At 34.7% G+C, this 19,040-nt stretch overlaps 1 protein-coding gene across 1 annotated transcript in view; it reads left to right on the forward strand.

Moving 5' to 3' along the window:
- LOC131431811 (1-phosphatidylinositol 4,5-bisphosphate phosphodiesterase epsilon-1-like) overlaps positions 1-19,040 on the forward strand; it is an 87,285-nt gene that overhangs the window by 42,872 nt on the left and 25,373 nt on the right. Inside the window, 4 exon segments of the mRNA XM_058597709.1 lie at positions 981-1,232; positions 1,459-1,604; positions 1,966-2,086; positions 8,729-9,328. Coding sequence (XP_058453692.1) covers positions 981-1,232; positions 1,459-1,604; positions 1,966-2,086; positions 8,729-9,328 — 1,119 coding nt within the window.

Consider the following 19,040-nt stretch of genomic DNA (forward strand, 5'->3'; position numbering starts at 1 on the left):
TCTTCTTATAATCGCTAGTTAGATTGATATAGTTAAAAACCGAAAAAAGTAGAAATTACTGACTGACCAGTAGATAAAGAAAAAATCAATTTATTTTGTCATAATTACCCAAACCTGAATTATAAGGCTCTTGAAAATGAAATCTTAATATAATTTTTTACGGGATTCCGAACTTCTTTCGGTTCCGGAACTATAGGATCTATTGATTTGTGAATAGTTTACGTATTAACAAAATTTCCTGTTCGTATTCAATGAACAGTTTTGCCTTTGTCATATGAAAAGGTTATGTAATCACTGTAGATGTAATATCGATTCAGTTCGTTAAAATCAGCAAATGTCTGTATATGTGCGTGCATGTATGTTTGTGTGTATATAACGTTTTTGTGCACTCAATTTTTTCAAAGATGTCTAAACCGATTTTCACAAACTAAGATTAAAATTAATGCTCTTAAAATGTCATACAAAACTCCTGAATTTCATCTTTATACGACTTTCAGTTTGGGAATTACAGGGTGATTAGCGTAAAAATTTTGATTTCAAGGGTGTTTTTTTCATGAATGGCCATGGAATAAGCTGCAATTTTTTTGAAAATTGTTCATAAATTTCTCTAGTTTGTAGATCGTGTTGACAGAAGGCCAAACAATCCGGTTATAACAGTTTCCAGTTTACGGTTTCGGAAGCTCCGGAAATAGAAATAATTCAAAAACGGAACTTTCTAAAATTTTCTAGAGTTTTTGAAACCGATATTCACAAACTTATCTCATCGAATTTTAATATGGTTTAAATTTCATCCGGATTCAACTTTCGGTTCCATTATTATAATGTGATAAATGTTAAAAATGTCATACCGTCGATGAATTTAACATAAAAACTCATCGGAGCAGTGCTGCCAATATTCATCTGATGCGTTTCTTTAGTGTAACTTGCTGTCTGTATAACAAGATGCGTTGGTTGATATAATATCCCATATTCTATTGTAGGTATCATCGAATGACTTCATCAATTACTCCATCTATGACTTGCAGCAAGAACTTGGTTCAAACTACTCAACGATAGGTAACCAGTCATGTGCTAATAGTCTCAACACATGCACTAGTAATAGCAATAACAATGACAACAATAATGATCCTAAGGAGCATCCGGAAACTAGCGTTAGTCCTAGCATAACCTGCTCAAAGTCTCCAAGCGGGTTTGCAACCAAATTGGATTTCATACGCAAACGATTTGATGAGGTACTTGTAGTTTTCATTCTTCACTAGATATGTACGTACGTTTTCGAGTTGACTAGACTTCAATGTAATTGACAAATATATATGGACTCGCTATAACCAAAATAGTCGAATGGGTTCATATGTCACGAGAATTATAGCATATATCTTATCGGATCTGCTCTTCTTATATTCCTATGCTGCCAGCAACATAATTTTGGATAACAATTGTCTTTCATAATTTATACAGACTAGTGCGTGGACCAATTACTTTGTCTTGTCTCAAAGTACACAAGATGAACGAAAAGCGGCCTTTTCATGCCTGTTGCGTGTTGCCATTTCATGTTGGAATATTGGAAACTTCAATGGTGCTAAAGAAATAGTGGATGGTCTAAAGTAAGTCTATTGAATGTTTAATCATGAATAAAATAAATAGTCTATCAATTGATCAATATAATGTTTTTCCGGAAGATGTTCGTTATTTGAAGATATTTTAGACGGTAAAATGCACGTCAACTGAATTGACGAATCTCGAAGAGATTGAAGAAGGGGTTTCTTTCGGCCTCCAGCAGAATTTCGAGGTTGTAGGCCGGCGGAAACTACTTGCTTTCGTCTTTTCTCCACTATAATAGTGCTTCCGAAATAGTGCGAATAAGTGAATGTAATTGAATAGTAGTAAATAATAAATGACTAGGTTGACAGTCATGCATCTATTATAACTTGTAAACTGATTTGAGTTTCGTTTGTGTCATTGCAGATCGATTAAAAAAGAATTTATTTGGACGTCTACCACAGATCTAAATAGAAACTCAGTGTATGAGTTTCTCACCACTGCGTTTGACTCCATCGAGTACAATAATGCACTTGCTAGAGCTTTGGTAAGTACAGTTCTTCTATAATGAATGTATCATCAACAGTAAAAAAAAACAGTTGTGAAGGGAGTGCAATTTGAACTGAATATTGTCAAATTTTACCCAAGTAGCAAATATAACTTATTGAAATTTCAAGATGTTCTACAATTGTGTTAGAATTTCTATTTATGTTAGACATGTTCAGAAAGATGTTTAAACATGTTAAAATCGGTTGTGTAACTTATCACTGTTAAGTTTTACAATACTATCGAAAAAATCATTGTAGAACAACTTTGAGCACATTAAAAATAATGGTGCAACGAATCACCAACTTGTCCATGTTGCACTAGTAGTTATAGAAGTATAGCAAAATATTTGGCATCGTATGTTAAAAGGAAGTAACTATAGCAATTGTGAAACTTGGCAAAAATTTTATTAATAGTAGACATAATTTTATTGGACATAATGTGTCGAAATGGTAATAAATCTCTTGTGGATGCAAAATATGTGAGCGAAATGATACTCTCCGCAAGGTAAAAACCATTTTTAATCCACCTTGTGGTGTAATGATGCCTTTCTAGTTTTACTAAATTTTCAAAAATATCACAAGATTCTGCGAAGAATTTTTTTTAAATCTTGTATAAAATAAACTTTCTTTGGGATTAAACTAACATTACCTTTTGAATTTGTAAACAGTTATGTCAAGTCAATAAGAATTTTTTTTTATTTTGCATCGTCTCACTAAATGATTAAACACACTGAATAAAAGATTTACATATTTACATAATTTACATTTTTTTCAACTGAAAAATGTATACTTAAATGTGGCATGCACGCTCCAAGAAATTGAACCATGCACGCTGCGAACGGATCAAAGCCGGTTGTGTTTTCTTCTTCTTTAGTACCAGCACGTTTCGACGTGTACCGGTTTTGCATCGTTATTTTGAATAACGAATTGAATGTTTTGACACTCATCGCCCTATAATTTCGGAACCGAAAGTCGGATCTGGATGAAATTGCATAGTATATTTAAAGATAATAAGAGCTTTAATTTGAATTTGAAAAATCGAAGTGGGTTTTGTTCTTCACTATTTTCGGTGCTTTCGGATGCGAAAACCGAGGACTAGTAACCCCAAAGTAGTTTTATATATTCACTAAATAACAAGATCTGCCAACTAGATGAATTTAGCAGTAAGTTTTATAAAAATATGCACCTCGTTTCGCCATTGCTTGTGAAAAACTACTCATGAAATTGAAAAACTTTCACCAATCGCACTGTAATACCACAACCGGAAGTCGGATCTGGATCAACTTTAGATGGGCAAGACCTTTTGTCTACTCTTTAGTTTGTGAAAAAATGGTTCCTTCCGGTTAATTGTGGAATATAATTTCATTCAAATGGCTGCCTCGGCTGGCCTTGCAGTACGCCATACGGTCGGTCCAGTTTTTTAGTACATTTTCGATTGTTTGCAGCTTTATTTCAGCTATTGCTGCACGAATATTGTCCTTCAAGGCTTGAATTGTCTCTGGCTTGTCCACATAATACTTATCTTTGACAGACCCCCAAAGATAATAGTCTAACGGCGTCAAACCACAACTCCGAGACGGCCAAACGACATCCGAATTTCGACTGATAATTCGATCTTCGAAGACTGCGCAAAAGATCGATCGTAGCGTTGGCTGTGTGGCACGGAGCGCCGTCTTGTTGGAACCAAATGGTGTCCAAGTCTTCCTCTTCAAGTAACGTGAAGAACCAATCGCTAATCATGGCGCGGTTGCGCTTGCCATTGACCGTGGCGACACTCTCTGAGGATGCATTGGCTTCTCCATGATAACATGCGGGTTTTTCGTCCCCCAGATGCGACAATTTTGCTTATTAACTAAAATACTCGCCGAGATGAAAATGTGCCTCATCTGAGAAGTTGATTTTCGCAAGCCCAGTTGGCGAAGCGATAACGCATCGGATGGACTCGTGGCTTCAACTCCTGAACCAATTGAACTTTGTACGGTGTCATACCAAGACGTTTATGCAAAATTCGTCTCAGCGATGTCTCCGAAATGTTCAATTGTTGAGATCGACGCTTCACTGATGTTCCTGGCGTCTCACGCACACTCTCGGCAACAGCAGCGATATTCTCGGTTGTGTGCACTGTTTTTGGCTTATAACGCGTTGGTTTGTCAATAATAGTGCCAGTTTCTCTCAATTTTTTCAATAGAAAACGCACATACGAAGCTGACGGCGCCTCTTTTCTTCCCATTTTTATACGTAATTTTCGCACACATTTCGCAACATTACCATGATTTTCAAAGTAAAACTGCACTATTTTCACGTTCCTCAAGCGCATACAAAACCATTTTCGTTCAGCGGAAGGATAAAACTAAGTTTCTGTCAAATCAGAAATGACATTAAGGTTACCAATGTCGAAATAACCGCTAGTTAAAAAAAAAGTTAGATGGCGGACCCTGTACACACAGACATGACACTCGGCCCTCTGGGGCTCGGTTCAAAAGTCAGTTTCCACAACGATTGCATAGCCTTTCTATATGAGAAAGGCAAAAATGATAATTCTAATTGAGAACCACAATGTAAAGAATATTTTTCTGCTTAGTCTGCCTAATTTTGGTGAATTTTGAATGAATTTTTGGGTCAGTGTGTGCACTTTTCTTCATTTTTCGAAAAAAATTGACAATAAATTCAAAACTAGTAGTCCCAAAGTAGTTTTATATATCCACTAACTAACAAGATTTGCCAACTAGATGAATTTAGCAGTAAGTTTTATAAAAATATGCACGTCGTTTTGCCATCGCTTGTGAAAAAGTACTCTTGAAATTGAAAACTTGTGCAGGATTTTTTTTTGTTCCGATTATAGAGGTTTAAACATTGTGGTCATTCGCCCTTCGGATCAGAAAAGTTTAATGACCCTATGTGCGGGGTTGAGAATCGAACCCAGGTGGACTGTGTGAAAGCCTTCGACTTACTCTTCACGCTATACCCGTTCCCGAGCAGGATTTATCTGTTCGAAATGAGCTCAAAACTTACAGACATGAGAACAGTATCATAATAGTAGCAGAAATACAACATTACATACGCACTTTTTAAAGATATTGAACGAAAAGTTCGGTTCATTAGGGTGGGAAAAAATTAATGAATATACTGCATTACAGTTTAATTTAACTAAATTGATAAGTTATAAAATGTAAAGTATTCCTTATTACGAACATCTTTTTCCTGAAATATTTATACATTCATATTTCCTGTTATTTGGATAGTATAAAACAACACACAGTAATGATCAATGCCATATTGAAAAATAAAAAAAATGGCCAGATTTATCAGATAAAGTTAATTCTAAAGTTCTAAACTTTCGAATTATATATATATATATATATATATATATATATATATATATATATATATATATATATATATATATATATATATATATATATATATATATATATATATATATATATATATATATATATATATATATATATATATATATATATATATATATATATATATATATATATAACTATTTTTTTAAATTTGTTTTACGTCTTTGACTGATCAGTGCGTAACAGTTTATGTTGGACTGCTAGCGCGTCCTGGCGGCTCATCATAAACCGCTAGGCAGAGGTAATGTTAATGCTATTTGCAAAGTGTAATGTCTAACCTCACGACTCGGACGAAACAGAAACTACGCACTGATGAGATGATTGTATCCGAAAATATGCAGTAATTTTTGGTATGACCATAATACCTTTCATTTGAGCCTCAGATTGGGAATAACGGTTTTGAGTACAGTTTACAACATTTTTTAAGGTTTTTGTTTCGCCGGTTTAAGTGACGGCGTACAATATTGAACACACTTTACCCTATAACTCCGGAGTCGGAAGTCGGATCCGGATGAAATTCAGGAATTCCGTATGGGACCGGAATACCTTTCATTTGAATCTAAGTTTGTGGAAATCGGTCAAACCATCACTAAGAAAAGTGAGTGAGATCAATTTTGATATATATGACCACTACTTTCGGTGCTTCCGGAACCGTATATTGGGAACCAGGATAGCCGGAATCGGTTTGTTTAGTTGCCTACTGATAATGACTATCGATTTGTGTAATTTTAGACCAGTTTAGGAAACACGCACACAGACATTGCTCAGCTCCATGAACTGAGTCGAAGGGTATATGACACTTAACCCTCCGGGCTAATTTTTCTAGTCGGTTTTTCAAGTGATTGCATAACCTTTCTATATGAGAAAGGCAAAAATATATTATCTCACTACTAGGGGGATTAAGAAGGTTTTTATTCATTCATTAACTTGACACGATGCAAGTTATATATGAATAAAGTAAATAAAATCTATAAGGGCTTTGCAATCGCCGTGAAAATCGACTTTTTAATCACTGTGCGAAGAGTCTAGTCTTGATCAAAAAGTTTCTAGAATCACCACCGTGTGGCGCTCTCAGTCACCCCATTAAATTTTGTTTAGGTTGCCACGTCTGTCATTGATATTACATCAAATTTTCAGCTTGATATGGAATCAGTCGTTTATCAGTGCTACAAACATTTCAGAAGTGGCAGTCGTTTTCAGTCGAAGAAGAAGGCGATGCTCACAGTTTTCATTGATTACAAGGGTGTTGTGTATCAAAAATTCCTTCCACAAGGCCAGACTGTCAACAAGGAGTATTATTGGGGCGTTATGAGTCGTTTGCGTGAAGTAATTCGCCGAAAAAGACCAGATTTGTGAGCAAACAACTCGTGGATCGATAACGCACCGACAAACAATGCCATCGTTATCCGTGAACATTTGACTAAAAACGAAACGAATACCATTCAACAATCACCGAACTCACCTGGCCTCTCCCGAAATCAAAAACATATAATTATTTAGAATATCTCAGGCATGTGTTACAGAAATAACAAGACAGTAAACATAATGAAATTCATCTGGATCCGACTTCCGATTCCAGAGTTATAGGGTAAACTGTGTTAAATATTGTACACCGTCACTTAAACTGACGAAACAAAAACCGTAGAAAAATGTTGTAAACTGGACTCAAAACCGTTATTCCCAATCTTAGGGTTAAATGAAAGGTCTTATGGTCCTACCAAAAATTACTGCAAATTTTCGGATGCAACAAAAATTTAAGTCGTCATTTAAAATACGATGGCAAAATTGTATAAAATCTTCAAAATTTGAATAAAAACTAGTAGAGTTTGTACGTCATGTTAGTTGGTGGCCTTACGAACCGACTTCGATTAGACAGGTTCTCGGGTTCCGGTGCCGACCTTAAGGATGACCTACGCGAACAAAGCACTGTTTCATTCTGTATGTAATACACCCAAACCTCCATTTACGTAACTTGTATATGTATATATGTATTAATATACGTTCGCATGTGTACAAATATTTGTATTTCCTAATACATATAAATATTGGTGAAGTAAAAGCGATCATTTATATGTATAAATATGTACACATATACGCAAACGAGTGAGTGTGTAAGCATACATACATACATATATAAGGTTCGTAAATGGAGGTTTGGGTGTACTAGTTAATGCATAAACAATTCCTTAGTTTCTTTCAAAAATCAAAGAGAAATTTTTTGAATAGAATACCACAATATTATATATGAGAAAGGCATCATTACATCACTAGGTGGATAAAAACAGGGTTTTTTTAAATGTTAGACCCTACGGGCTCCCTTGAGTAATAAATTGTTTCCATTGATTTTATAGACAAAAAACTTTAAACGCGTTTTTCAAAAGACAAAAAACTTTTAAGCAGTTTGTTTACACAGACTTTCTACATATTATAAACCAGACCCCCAACGTTCTCCTTTTAGTTGTTTGTTACTTTAGGAAAGTTTTACAGCTACAAAATGGCGGATTTTTTCGTGAAAAATCGTAGTTTCACTTTGAACATCCACCAAAAATAAAAAAATTTAAAAAAAATCAAACAGAAACGTTTGGGTCTAGAAAAACTTCTACTCTAACTATGCTGCTTTGATTTGTTCACTTCTGATTAGTCTGCGATTGGATTACATTGGACACCGCAAATCATGATTTTTAAGAAGCGTTCTCAAAAATATCTCTTCACCGACTTGTTTCTCAATATTTTTCCACAAAAAAATTACAAAATGTTGTTCGAATGATGCTTTTTATCATGCAAAACATTTGAATTTATTTTGTTGCACGATAATTCTGAAAACAATTCTCAAAAATGATGGTTTTTTCATCATTTAGACCCTATCTCCCCTTAATATAATACGAATGGTATACGGCAATCGCATCGCTCACCCGGTTATTGTATTGTATGTATTTCTTGACATTTCTCACAACGATTTTGCGATTGGAAAAGCGCAATTTGCATGTATGATGTGCAACAAGTTCCTTATTTGATATGTAACAGTTCTTACGTGATTATCGGATATGAAACTACTCAAATAAACATATTGTACAGTCAGTTTAAAAAACAGTTTTACAAGTAGTAGTATAAGTAGTATTATGATTTTTATGTTTGCTACAAAAAAATGAAATTGTTTGCCTGACATTTTTATACATATCAATTTTAACAAGTTTTATTTACAACTTGGGCTGAATATTCATCATCAGATATTTTATTCTAACTTCTACATTTTGTTATTCCATATTTCAGGCAATTCCAACATGTCGCATCATACCTTTTTACAGAAATCATGTTCGCGATATCAAGTGTTCGTTACGAACAATTACACATATACAAGACAACCAGAATCAAATGGGCAAGTATTACCTAGGTGACGCGAATTCATTGGCTGAAGATAATGAGTTAATGCAAAAGCTAATGCAGCTCACGCTGCCAGTAATCTATTCGCCATCGGTTGATAAGCAAAGCACAGTAGTTCCATCAGATCTATCATTGAAATCGTCAATTCCTGATGCGAATGACAAACCGGAAGAAGACAGCTTTATGGAAGAGATGTATGCCAAAGTGTCACTGGCACTAAATTGTGTGACCTCAATCATGCAGCATCATGATAATTTATGCCGTGACTCATCTCATAGTTTGTTAGATTTTCTCAGATCTGCAGCCAATAGTCCTAGGCAAACTAAGATACCACTATATCAGCCATCAAACCACCAAGAACTAGAAGATGACTATGAAGTTGAAATTGGGAGCTATAACCCTGTGCAGCCATTGTTTTTTGACCATGGAATTAGTATTGTTCCCTTGTCGACTCAGAAAACGAATGCTGTCGATCATCACGTGCTTCAGGTAGGTTTATAATGAGTTATACGGAATTCTTAGTTATGTTCTGTCCCTTAAAATCAAAATACTTGCAATTCGATTTTTTTTATAACCAAAACTTGTAAATCAGATAAGTTCTTTCAGTGTTTACACGATTATACAATTCGTGTTATTATAATAAACCAATGCCGAAATGATACTCCCCAATCAATTTTTTGTTTTTCTCATATAAGAATGATATGAGATTACTATGAAATCCGTTGTTACTACTTCCTATCTGAGCCCTGGAAAACCGAATTTTATATACCATTCGTGTCAATTTGTCGATATCGCAAAATGCCTGTGTGTGCGGGGTAAAGTAATCATCTATTAATCCAATATATTTATTCGGAGAAAACTCAATGATTATCATAATAAATTATAGGCAGCAAAGATTTTTTTTTGGGTGGGAGATTCCGCTTTGTAGAGTTGTAGAGTCGTTGGAGGACTTGATTGACTATTTTCACAGAATGTAAAATCGAAAATTGAGAAGAAGAAAAATTAAATATTACTAATTGTCCTTCTTGTCCTTATTTCACGGCTGCTTCTACATTTTTTTTGCATTACATTGGGTAGGTATTCTACATGAGGTAAAACATCCTTCGATCAAGAATTGGTGAATTTTATGTCACGCGCTTCATACTGAAAAGGCGGTATTTCTCCCATAACTTTTGTGCAGCGTCTATACCGATTTGTAGGTATAGACGCCGCCTAAGGCCAAATGATCATGAAAAAAAATCTTCATCTGTAATTGAAAACATATCTTCGACAACGTTATATCTGTCACCAAGGTAGGTTATGTCATTATTTTGAGATGGGTTTTGAATGAAATACTTTCTTTTACGAAGTGCGAAATAAATATTTCGATCACAGCAATATACCATCACAGTCTAACAGACATGACACTCAAATTGGATTCTTTAATCTTTTTTTTTCGTATATGCCATGATGGTGCCACGTACCGTATCAAAAATAATCAATCTGTCATGTAGACTGTGTTTATATTTTTCATTTACCAACAGAGTTTCCATTCATGCAGAATTATCCGGAATGTACAAATTTGTATATGCCCATGCGAATTTTATGCAGGATGCAGATTTAATACATATTGCCACAACTAAATACAGAATTGAACCTACTTCTCATCCTCCAATGCAGCACAAAATCGAACCCACGTTTTGTTTCGATATTCACTAGCCTCTTGCATGCCGATGCTAAATTTTGGGTGCAAAATAACCGACACTAATAAAAATAGCCTAGATGACTACAAGTTCATTTTACATCGGGCCTGATAATGAGCTTTTTCCACATCCCGTGCGAAAAACTAACTAAAAGGTATAAATATTACAGCTATCTATATACCACAAACCAATAATCGGTTCCACGTACATTAGAAGTCATTTTTCTGAACAACGATGAGAACAATATATTGTTACCTTCAAACATAGCTAAAAACGGTAAATATATTATCAACGTAGTCCCACTAATTTTTTGCAACGATTCATTTTCAAATATTCTACAAAGCCTGATGAAAAAACTTTTACCTAACACAAGGGGTACTTCGCGCAGTTCAATATAGGTGGATCTAGAGTCCCACGAATATTTATTTTTTGAAGAATTTACTCATAGTGTCACCCTTTTCTTTTAAGTTTATAACTTCTGACTAAATGCACATTATGCGGACATATATACATCAATGGAAAGCTAAAGCTAATAGCTTACAACTGAATAAGAAACTAAGTTGATTCAATCGATTGAAAAAACTTTATTATGAATTTAGTAAAGTGATAAATGTTGACCATTTCAAAAACCTGTTTTAATCCACCTAGTGGTGTAATGATGCCAAATTTTTTCTCTTCGATTTTTGAAAGAAACCAAGGGATTGCTTGTGCATCAACTAGTATAACATACAGAATGAAACAATGCTTTGCTCGCGTAGGGCATCCTTAAGACAACGAAGTGGGTTCACTATTATATGAACTTCCGGCACCGGAACCCGAAAACCGGTATAACCGAAATCGGTTCGGAAGGCCACCAACTAACATGACGTACAAACTCTACTAGTTTAAATTCAAATTTTGAAAATTTTATACAATTTTGCCATTGCACTCTAAATGACGATTTAAATGTTTGTTGTATCCGGAAATATGTAATAATTTTTGGTAGGACCATAAGACCTTTCATTTGACCCTAAGATTGGGAATAACGGTTTTGAGTTCAGTTTACAACATTTTTTTACGATTTTTGTTCCGCTAGTTTAAGCGACGGTGTACATTATTGAACACACTTTACCCTATAACTTCTTAACCGAAAGTCGGATCCGGATGAAATTCAGGAATTCCGTATGGGACCGGAAGACCTTTCATTTGAATCTAAGTTTGTCCAAATCGGTTCAGCTATCCCCTAGTGAGATTATTTGACACACACACACACATTGCTCAGCTCGATGAACTAAGCCGAATGGTATATGACACTTGGTACTTGACACCTATTTCCACTAGTCGGTTTTTCAAGTCATTGCATAACCTTTCTATATGAGAAAGGCAAAAAGGTGTAAAGGTTACCGGCACCCCAAAAAATTTTGCTAAAAATGGAAAAATATAAGTAAAAACTGCCATTATTCAAAGAAAAAACGGAATTTATTCTTTTCGGAGGCGTTTTATACAAAAGTCTTCATTGTCTGATGGTGACTTCACCTTGGCTCTCTTGGCCAATAATTTGGATGGCGGCGCCTTTGGTGTTGATTATGTCGGTCTTTCACCGGCTTCTGGAAATTGAGTTCGTTGCTGCAATCGAATTTATTGGCTTCTTATCCACAAAGTAACGTTTAATGGCATTAATCAGTCCATTAAAGATAATTTTCCTTGACTTGGACGATATGTTTGAAGTCGCCATGGCTAACAGAACCAGAGAACCAAAGTTTTTATATATATGACGGATGTATTGAAGCCGTCAAATTGTCCACATGTTGCATATCACCCGAGATGCCAGGTAATACAATAACTTTAGCTAGCAAAACCGAAAAGATCGCGCCAATTTTCAAAAGTCTGTAATTTCTGCAAACAATCGAAGTTTCAAAAGTCTGTAAGAACTCTTTAGACAAAATAGGTTTACATGTTAACTAAGAACATTGATAATTTACAGACAAATATGTAGGCTTGGCTTCTCTGCATATCACTGACAATATTTTCGCGATTTGTCGAAAAAAATGGGTTACCGGTAACCGAACATCTTGGGCTGCCGGTAACCGAAAATATGATATTATAAAAAAGTCATAATAAACTTTTGTGTTGATTTTCACGCAATTAAAATTTATATTAGGCGCAGCAAAAAGTACAATCGTCTGTTTGCTTTGGTATTCGGCACAAAAACAACGTGCTGCTATTACACACACATGACATTTGTCAGAATGACGCTATCTGCTTTCTGTCAAAAGTTACGGTGGGGTCGACGACACGACCAGGCGCTCCGAACGAAAATCTTAATAAAAAGTGATCGTTGTCGATTTACCACCAGTTACCATAATATGAAGTGACCCCTTGTTAATTATAAAAATAATCTTTGCGAACAACACTGTTCTGGTTGCTACGAGCCAAAAAAACACAGGAACATAAACAAACAAAATGTTTTTCCGTTAGAAGTTTGTAAAAACAATTAGAAACCAATATTATTATTATTTTTAGATATTTACGAGAGGGAAAGATATCATAGTGAAATTAGCGTGGTTAGATGGTTAGGTTTAAAATCTACGATTGCAAGCCGCAGCTTATGTATATGCTCTTCATAGGCTTGGTTGAAACAATATTTCGAGTTACAGAAGCAATACTCTTTCATAGCTGACATTGCATTTACAGATTTTGAACGATGAGCAAGAATATTTATATATTGCATAACGCTAAACCTAGAACAGTTTCACTACAAAATTAATCTTCGCTTTTCGTTCATCCGAAAACTACATGGAGAATCTGTGAGACTCATTCAACGATATTGTCCGCAGCTGTGTGATCTTCAGCAGAAGAGAAAGCCCATACATTTCACCGAGGCGTTCTTTTCGTCTCTTAAAGCAGCATATATTTGTACCATTAGGCAATTGTTTGTACGTGATATATAATATATTCAAAATATTAATCTCTAACCAGATTAATTCGTCGGAAGAATCCAGTGTCAAAGTTTGATAGCTGAATATTCACTTACGTATAAACTCTATTCTACATATAGAAATATTTTTAACAATGGAATTTAGATGTTTAAGTAACTACTAGTTTTGCGATAATAGTCTATATAGATGTTTATATAGCGTAATAAACGTTGATGAATGAAACAATTAGAATGATTTTGAGTAATAAAGCAGCAGAAATTTTTATTACATATTATTTATTTTTAGTCATAAAAACAAAATTAATTAATGTTACAATTGAAAATTTAATTATTTGCAGTATATTTCTAAAGACGCAAGCACTTTATTATTCATTACACTTTATTTATTATTTCCAACACGGTATCGACAATCTATCAGATTCCGACACCTTCTAGCGTCAGTAGATACCCGACGGCTGTACCGCTTCGGCCCAAGCAAAACCTAGATCTACCTATGAATCCCAACGGTATGCTGTTCAGCAGCGTCGTTACGAGGTTATGATTTGAGCAAATCCCGCGGATCGGCATATTCCATATTGTCGAACACTACGCACTCGAGTCTCATTGATTCGACGTCATTGTTGTAAACATAATCGAACTTCACACATCCGTGCCCTAGATTATCTTTTTTACCTTTTTTTATGAAGGTAATTTTATAGCTTTTTTATTTAATTTTCCATAACTAAAAGTTACATGATGTATTTTCTCGCACCGAAGAGATTTTAGTTATTTATATTTTTCAACTGACCGAAAACGTAACCACGGTTACTGGTAACTGTTGTTCTAAGACCAACAATCTACCAATCTGTGTTGCCAGTTTCAACATTTTTTCAAATGATTTCGTTTTTACATTACCAGTTACTGAGGGGTAGTTAAATTTTCGATACAGTTTTGATAGTCGAGTGGCAGGTCGTGCCGTCGGTGGGGTGCACTGCCGGCAACACTGCTGGCAACCGAACATCTTCACCTACTACTTTTTGCTACCTTTTTGTTATCGTATCACGAGGTGAATAAATATTGGCGCTCACAACTCTAGAGCACTTCTATAACTACAAACTCGAAAATGTGGTAACTCTCCCAAAGTGCCATCGCATCCCACTTTAACCTATAAGCAAAATTATGCACTTGATTTTCTCGGAGATGGCTGAGCCGATTCTCACAAACTATGATTAATTCATAAGATCTTACTTTTTCAAAGAACGCTTTTGAATTTTATCTCGATTCGACTTTCGGCTTTGGAATATTTTTTCAAAGTTTGAACGAATTCTTTGAACCATAAAATCAATCCTTTGAAACTAAACCTGTGAAAATCGTTAAAGCATTCCATGAGATATCGAGGTTAGTTCAGCTTTAGAACATTGGTCATTATTAACGGTACTTCCGGAATCGGTATTCAAAGACCAGCATAGCCCATAGGTTATTTCCATGGCTGGCAATAATCATTTTTGTACTTCACCATCACTGAGCTCAACTCACCTGCTAATCGGTTTCAGTAGCACCACTGAGTGCATAATGTCATGAAAAAAGGGTGCTGTACACTGTCGTTTACGTGCTTATAAACAATTGCACACACAACAGTATTAAAAACCGTAAAATTTTCCTCCCAAATATCACTTGATCATCCAGCGTTCATTCTATCAACTTAAAGATACAAACTTTCGTCCCTAAAATATCGAATATTCAAATATAATTTGGATGGAGATCACAGAAACTACTCACTTTCCTTACAATAAAAAATTCAAACAGATTCCTTCAACAATTTTCGATAAAACTCGAGTGGCAAAATACTGCCGACTCTCACCTACTCGGTTAAATACATTGGGTGAATTAGTAAAAAACCTGACTGAAACGCCCTACTTGCTTTTTTAAGCGTAAAATTTTTAGACATAACACTTCATTAGCACTATCTGTTTGTAGGATCTTTGTACTACGCAAATTCGGCAATTGTCGTTTACTGCGAATTATCCATAAACTAAAAAAATCATTAGGCAGCCTTTTGTCAGTAACATAGAAACACTGCGGAAATATATCACATTATCGATGTTTCGGTCGGTTACGTCACTTATACCATTAATTTCCGAAACCGGATGTGACTGCCAATTGATCTTTGAACTTGATTCACAACCCAATAGTAGCTTGCAATGAGCCTAAGTTTGTTATAATCGGCCATCTCGGAAAAAAATTGAACACTTATACCAATATATCTCCGGAATCGGAATCGATGCTCGAACTAGAGATGGGCAATTCGCTCGCGAACGGTTCAAAAGAACTAGTTCAAAAGAACTAGTTCTTTTGAAAGAATGAATGACCAATAGTTATTTTTTTGAGAACGATAGTTCTTCAGTTCAAAGTCGTGGTTTTTTTGCTCGCTCAATCGTTTACAAAAAGGGTAGAAAACACTAGGGCCTAACTACCAATGAGAACCTGAGTTCGAATTGGGATCTCGGTTAGTCATTCAACAAGAACTAACAACAACTATGAAAAGAACGAACGAACGGCTCTCGAGAACTAGTTCTTTTAATTGAACTCTGCATCACTGAACGGTTTGCTCATGAATGTTATGAATAGTGCTCTTTTCCTATAGGCTGTGAAGGCAATGTTTGGCAGATTACTTCTGATATATAGAACAAAATAAAATGAATTTCAAATCAAGAAGTTGTAGTACATGATTCGGATATGTTGGTAAAATTCTGGAACTGACATTAAAATTAATTTGTTTAGTTCTGCATGCACATTTCACACATATTTATATAAATAGGGATTTTTATAAAAACAAAATGTTCTCATCCGAGTTAGTATCAGATTACGATTCTAAACCGTATAACCAGCTTATTTTTTCGTGCAGTGTATATCGAGAAATATTCCATATATTTGGAATTTTTTAGTTCAGTATACTGATTAGGAAAACTGTCATATGTGCACTAAAAAATGTGTAGTGTATTAGTAACCTTTTTTGCTCCACACTTTACTGTGATGTCCCTCGTGAATCGCTAGAGTGATCCATATTGATATATAGTATATTTGCTGATAGTTTACACTTCTGATTTCTTTGTATATTAAAATTGTGCTCAAGTGTCAACGTTTTATTTGTATTATACCCTTTCAATGTACACACAAATGGCCAAGGAAAAGTAGGCAACATATTCGTGTGAATCTTATGTTCGAAACTATAGGTAATACTTACATATTTTAACAAACCATTGCCACAGCTTCAAATTAGTTATTTCTGTAGCGAAATTCTAAAAATATATTTTAAACAATACAAAATTGTTGTTAACATTTGAACGTATGGTATATCATACGGTGGGATAATACAACAGTATTTTTTCCAAACTCGTTAACCGATAAACTCGAGAATCAGAATTTTGTGATTGGTCTTTCGAAAATCTCTTGCCATCAAATCGATTTTGCTATATCTTTGAAAGATGAAATATTCAAAAACATGGCTGCAAAAAATAGTGATAAGAAAAGGGACCTTTTAGGATTTGACAAACACGTGAATATGAAGTAGAACGCTAGCTTAGAAAAGGAAGTGTGAATACCTCCAAAACCAGTGGCGTCTCGTCCTCATGTGCACCTCGTGCACTGCACAACCGGTCGAACTGAAGGAATGAAGTGCGTCCCCAATCCCTTCCAAATTCAATTTTTTTCTAAATATTTATTCGATGAAAGCAGTTTGGATCTCATCGAAATTGCGTGCATTTACACGCATCTCATATACATCAGACATAAAATTTTAAGTATCTATTGTCGCTGTGTTAGTGTCTTTTCCATGCACATGAGATACCGTACAAATTCAAAAAGAGAAAGAATTACTCAGCTCAGCTCTGATATTAGTTTGTTCAATAAAATCCCATCCAAAAGTATATCGTTATCTCATTGTATTGAAAAACACAAGCGAAACTCAATCTTTAGTTTTCACTTACAACGAACTTACAACATCTGGTATCATACCACATAAGCAGTGCACAACTAGTAAATATTGTCACGAGACGCCACTGTCCAAAACTTATTAAACATTGAAAAAACTATCGAATGAGCTTACGCGATACTCTCGACAAATCGAACAAATATCCCAAATATGCAAATACAAGTAGGTAATCCATTTTCCTTAAAATGAAGAAATGGAAACAAATAAAGTTTGCAGTTTTAATGTATACATTCATTAATTATATTATCAATAACAATCCGCTGAAAACCGAAACGAAGATGTATATTTTGGACTAAATGCACCAAATATTTTTTTTTATATTGATATTGTGCCTTCATCTCTGATAGTACTTCTACCGGTACTATTTAAAAGACATTGAATCTTATATATATATATATATATATATATATATATATATATATATATATATATATATATATATATATATATATATATATATATATATATATATATATATATATATATATATATATATATATATATATATATATATATATATATATATATAATTACCTTTCTCAAAATATAGGCATATCTCTTATAATTTTGTTGCTACTGTATTGTCCCAGCGTATGATATATCATACATAGGATAATTTCGCTTGGAAAAAACACAAATATTGATGGAATTGATGATGTCTTCTCATTTGGTTGAAATTTGAGAACCCCTGGGGTAACAATGGATTAAATCATGAGATAAGCTGATGAGAAGAAAAAATGAGCCTCGTGAGCGAGTTTTTGCCACCCTTGGTTCTGTCATCTCCGAGAAAATTGAGCGTATAGATAAAAAGTGCGTTTTGTCGATCATGTCAGTTCTACTATCATATCTCCGTAACCTAAAGTTTCAGAACCTGATCCACAAAGAGTTCATCTAGAACTTGATCTACAACTCAATAAGAGCTTCAAATGAGCATTAGCTTGCTGAAATCGGTTCAGCCATATAAGAGAAAATTGACCGTATAGAATGAATCTTCGAAAGGTGCACACATATATGCACACACAGATATTTTACGATCTCGTTGATCTGAGTCGAATGGTATATGACACTAGGGGTCTAAGGTTCCTATCGAAAGTCGGAGTTTCCAGCGATTCTATTACTTTTCTGAAGAATAAGACAAACACGTGTTATCGTTTTTACCAGAAACATGAAAAAATATGCTTCACAGCAATAATGCAACGGGCTACCCTGACTCTCGAAGGAATTATTTTAATAGACATAGAAACATCGCGATAATTTCTCAAAGGGCGGCACTTCCACCTGCATCGTTTAGTGGACGGTACTCATATTTGGAACACAATTAGTCTCAACAAGTGTCCTTGTTACGGAATATTATTTCAAGGTATGAATAAACACTGCCACTGTTAGCGTATACAACTAAAATTGGCCCACATTGGTTTATCGATAGAAAATTGATATTTTCTTATGCTCCTTTGCACACGCTATTTCAACGCGTACTCGAAGAAGGGAATACATCACATTGTTATGAACATGCCTTGTGACCACCACAGAACATTGCCTCAAGGGTATTCGTTCGTCATCAATATCAATCAGTATTTGTATATAAATAAAGATATCAAATTGCTTTGACCTATTTGGATCGATTTCCTCCAT

The sequence above is a fragment of the Malaya genurostris genome, chromosome 2 (assembly GCF_030247185.1).
Source record: "Malaya genurostris strain Urasoe2022 chromosome 2, Malgen_1.1, whole genome shotgun sequence".
NCBI classification, from domain to species: domain Eukaryota; kingdom Metazoa; phylum Arthropoda; class Insecta; order Diptera; family Culicidae; genus Malaya; species Malaya genurostris.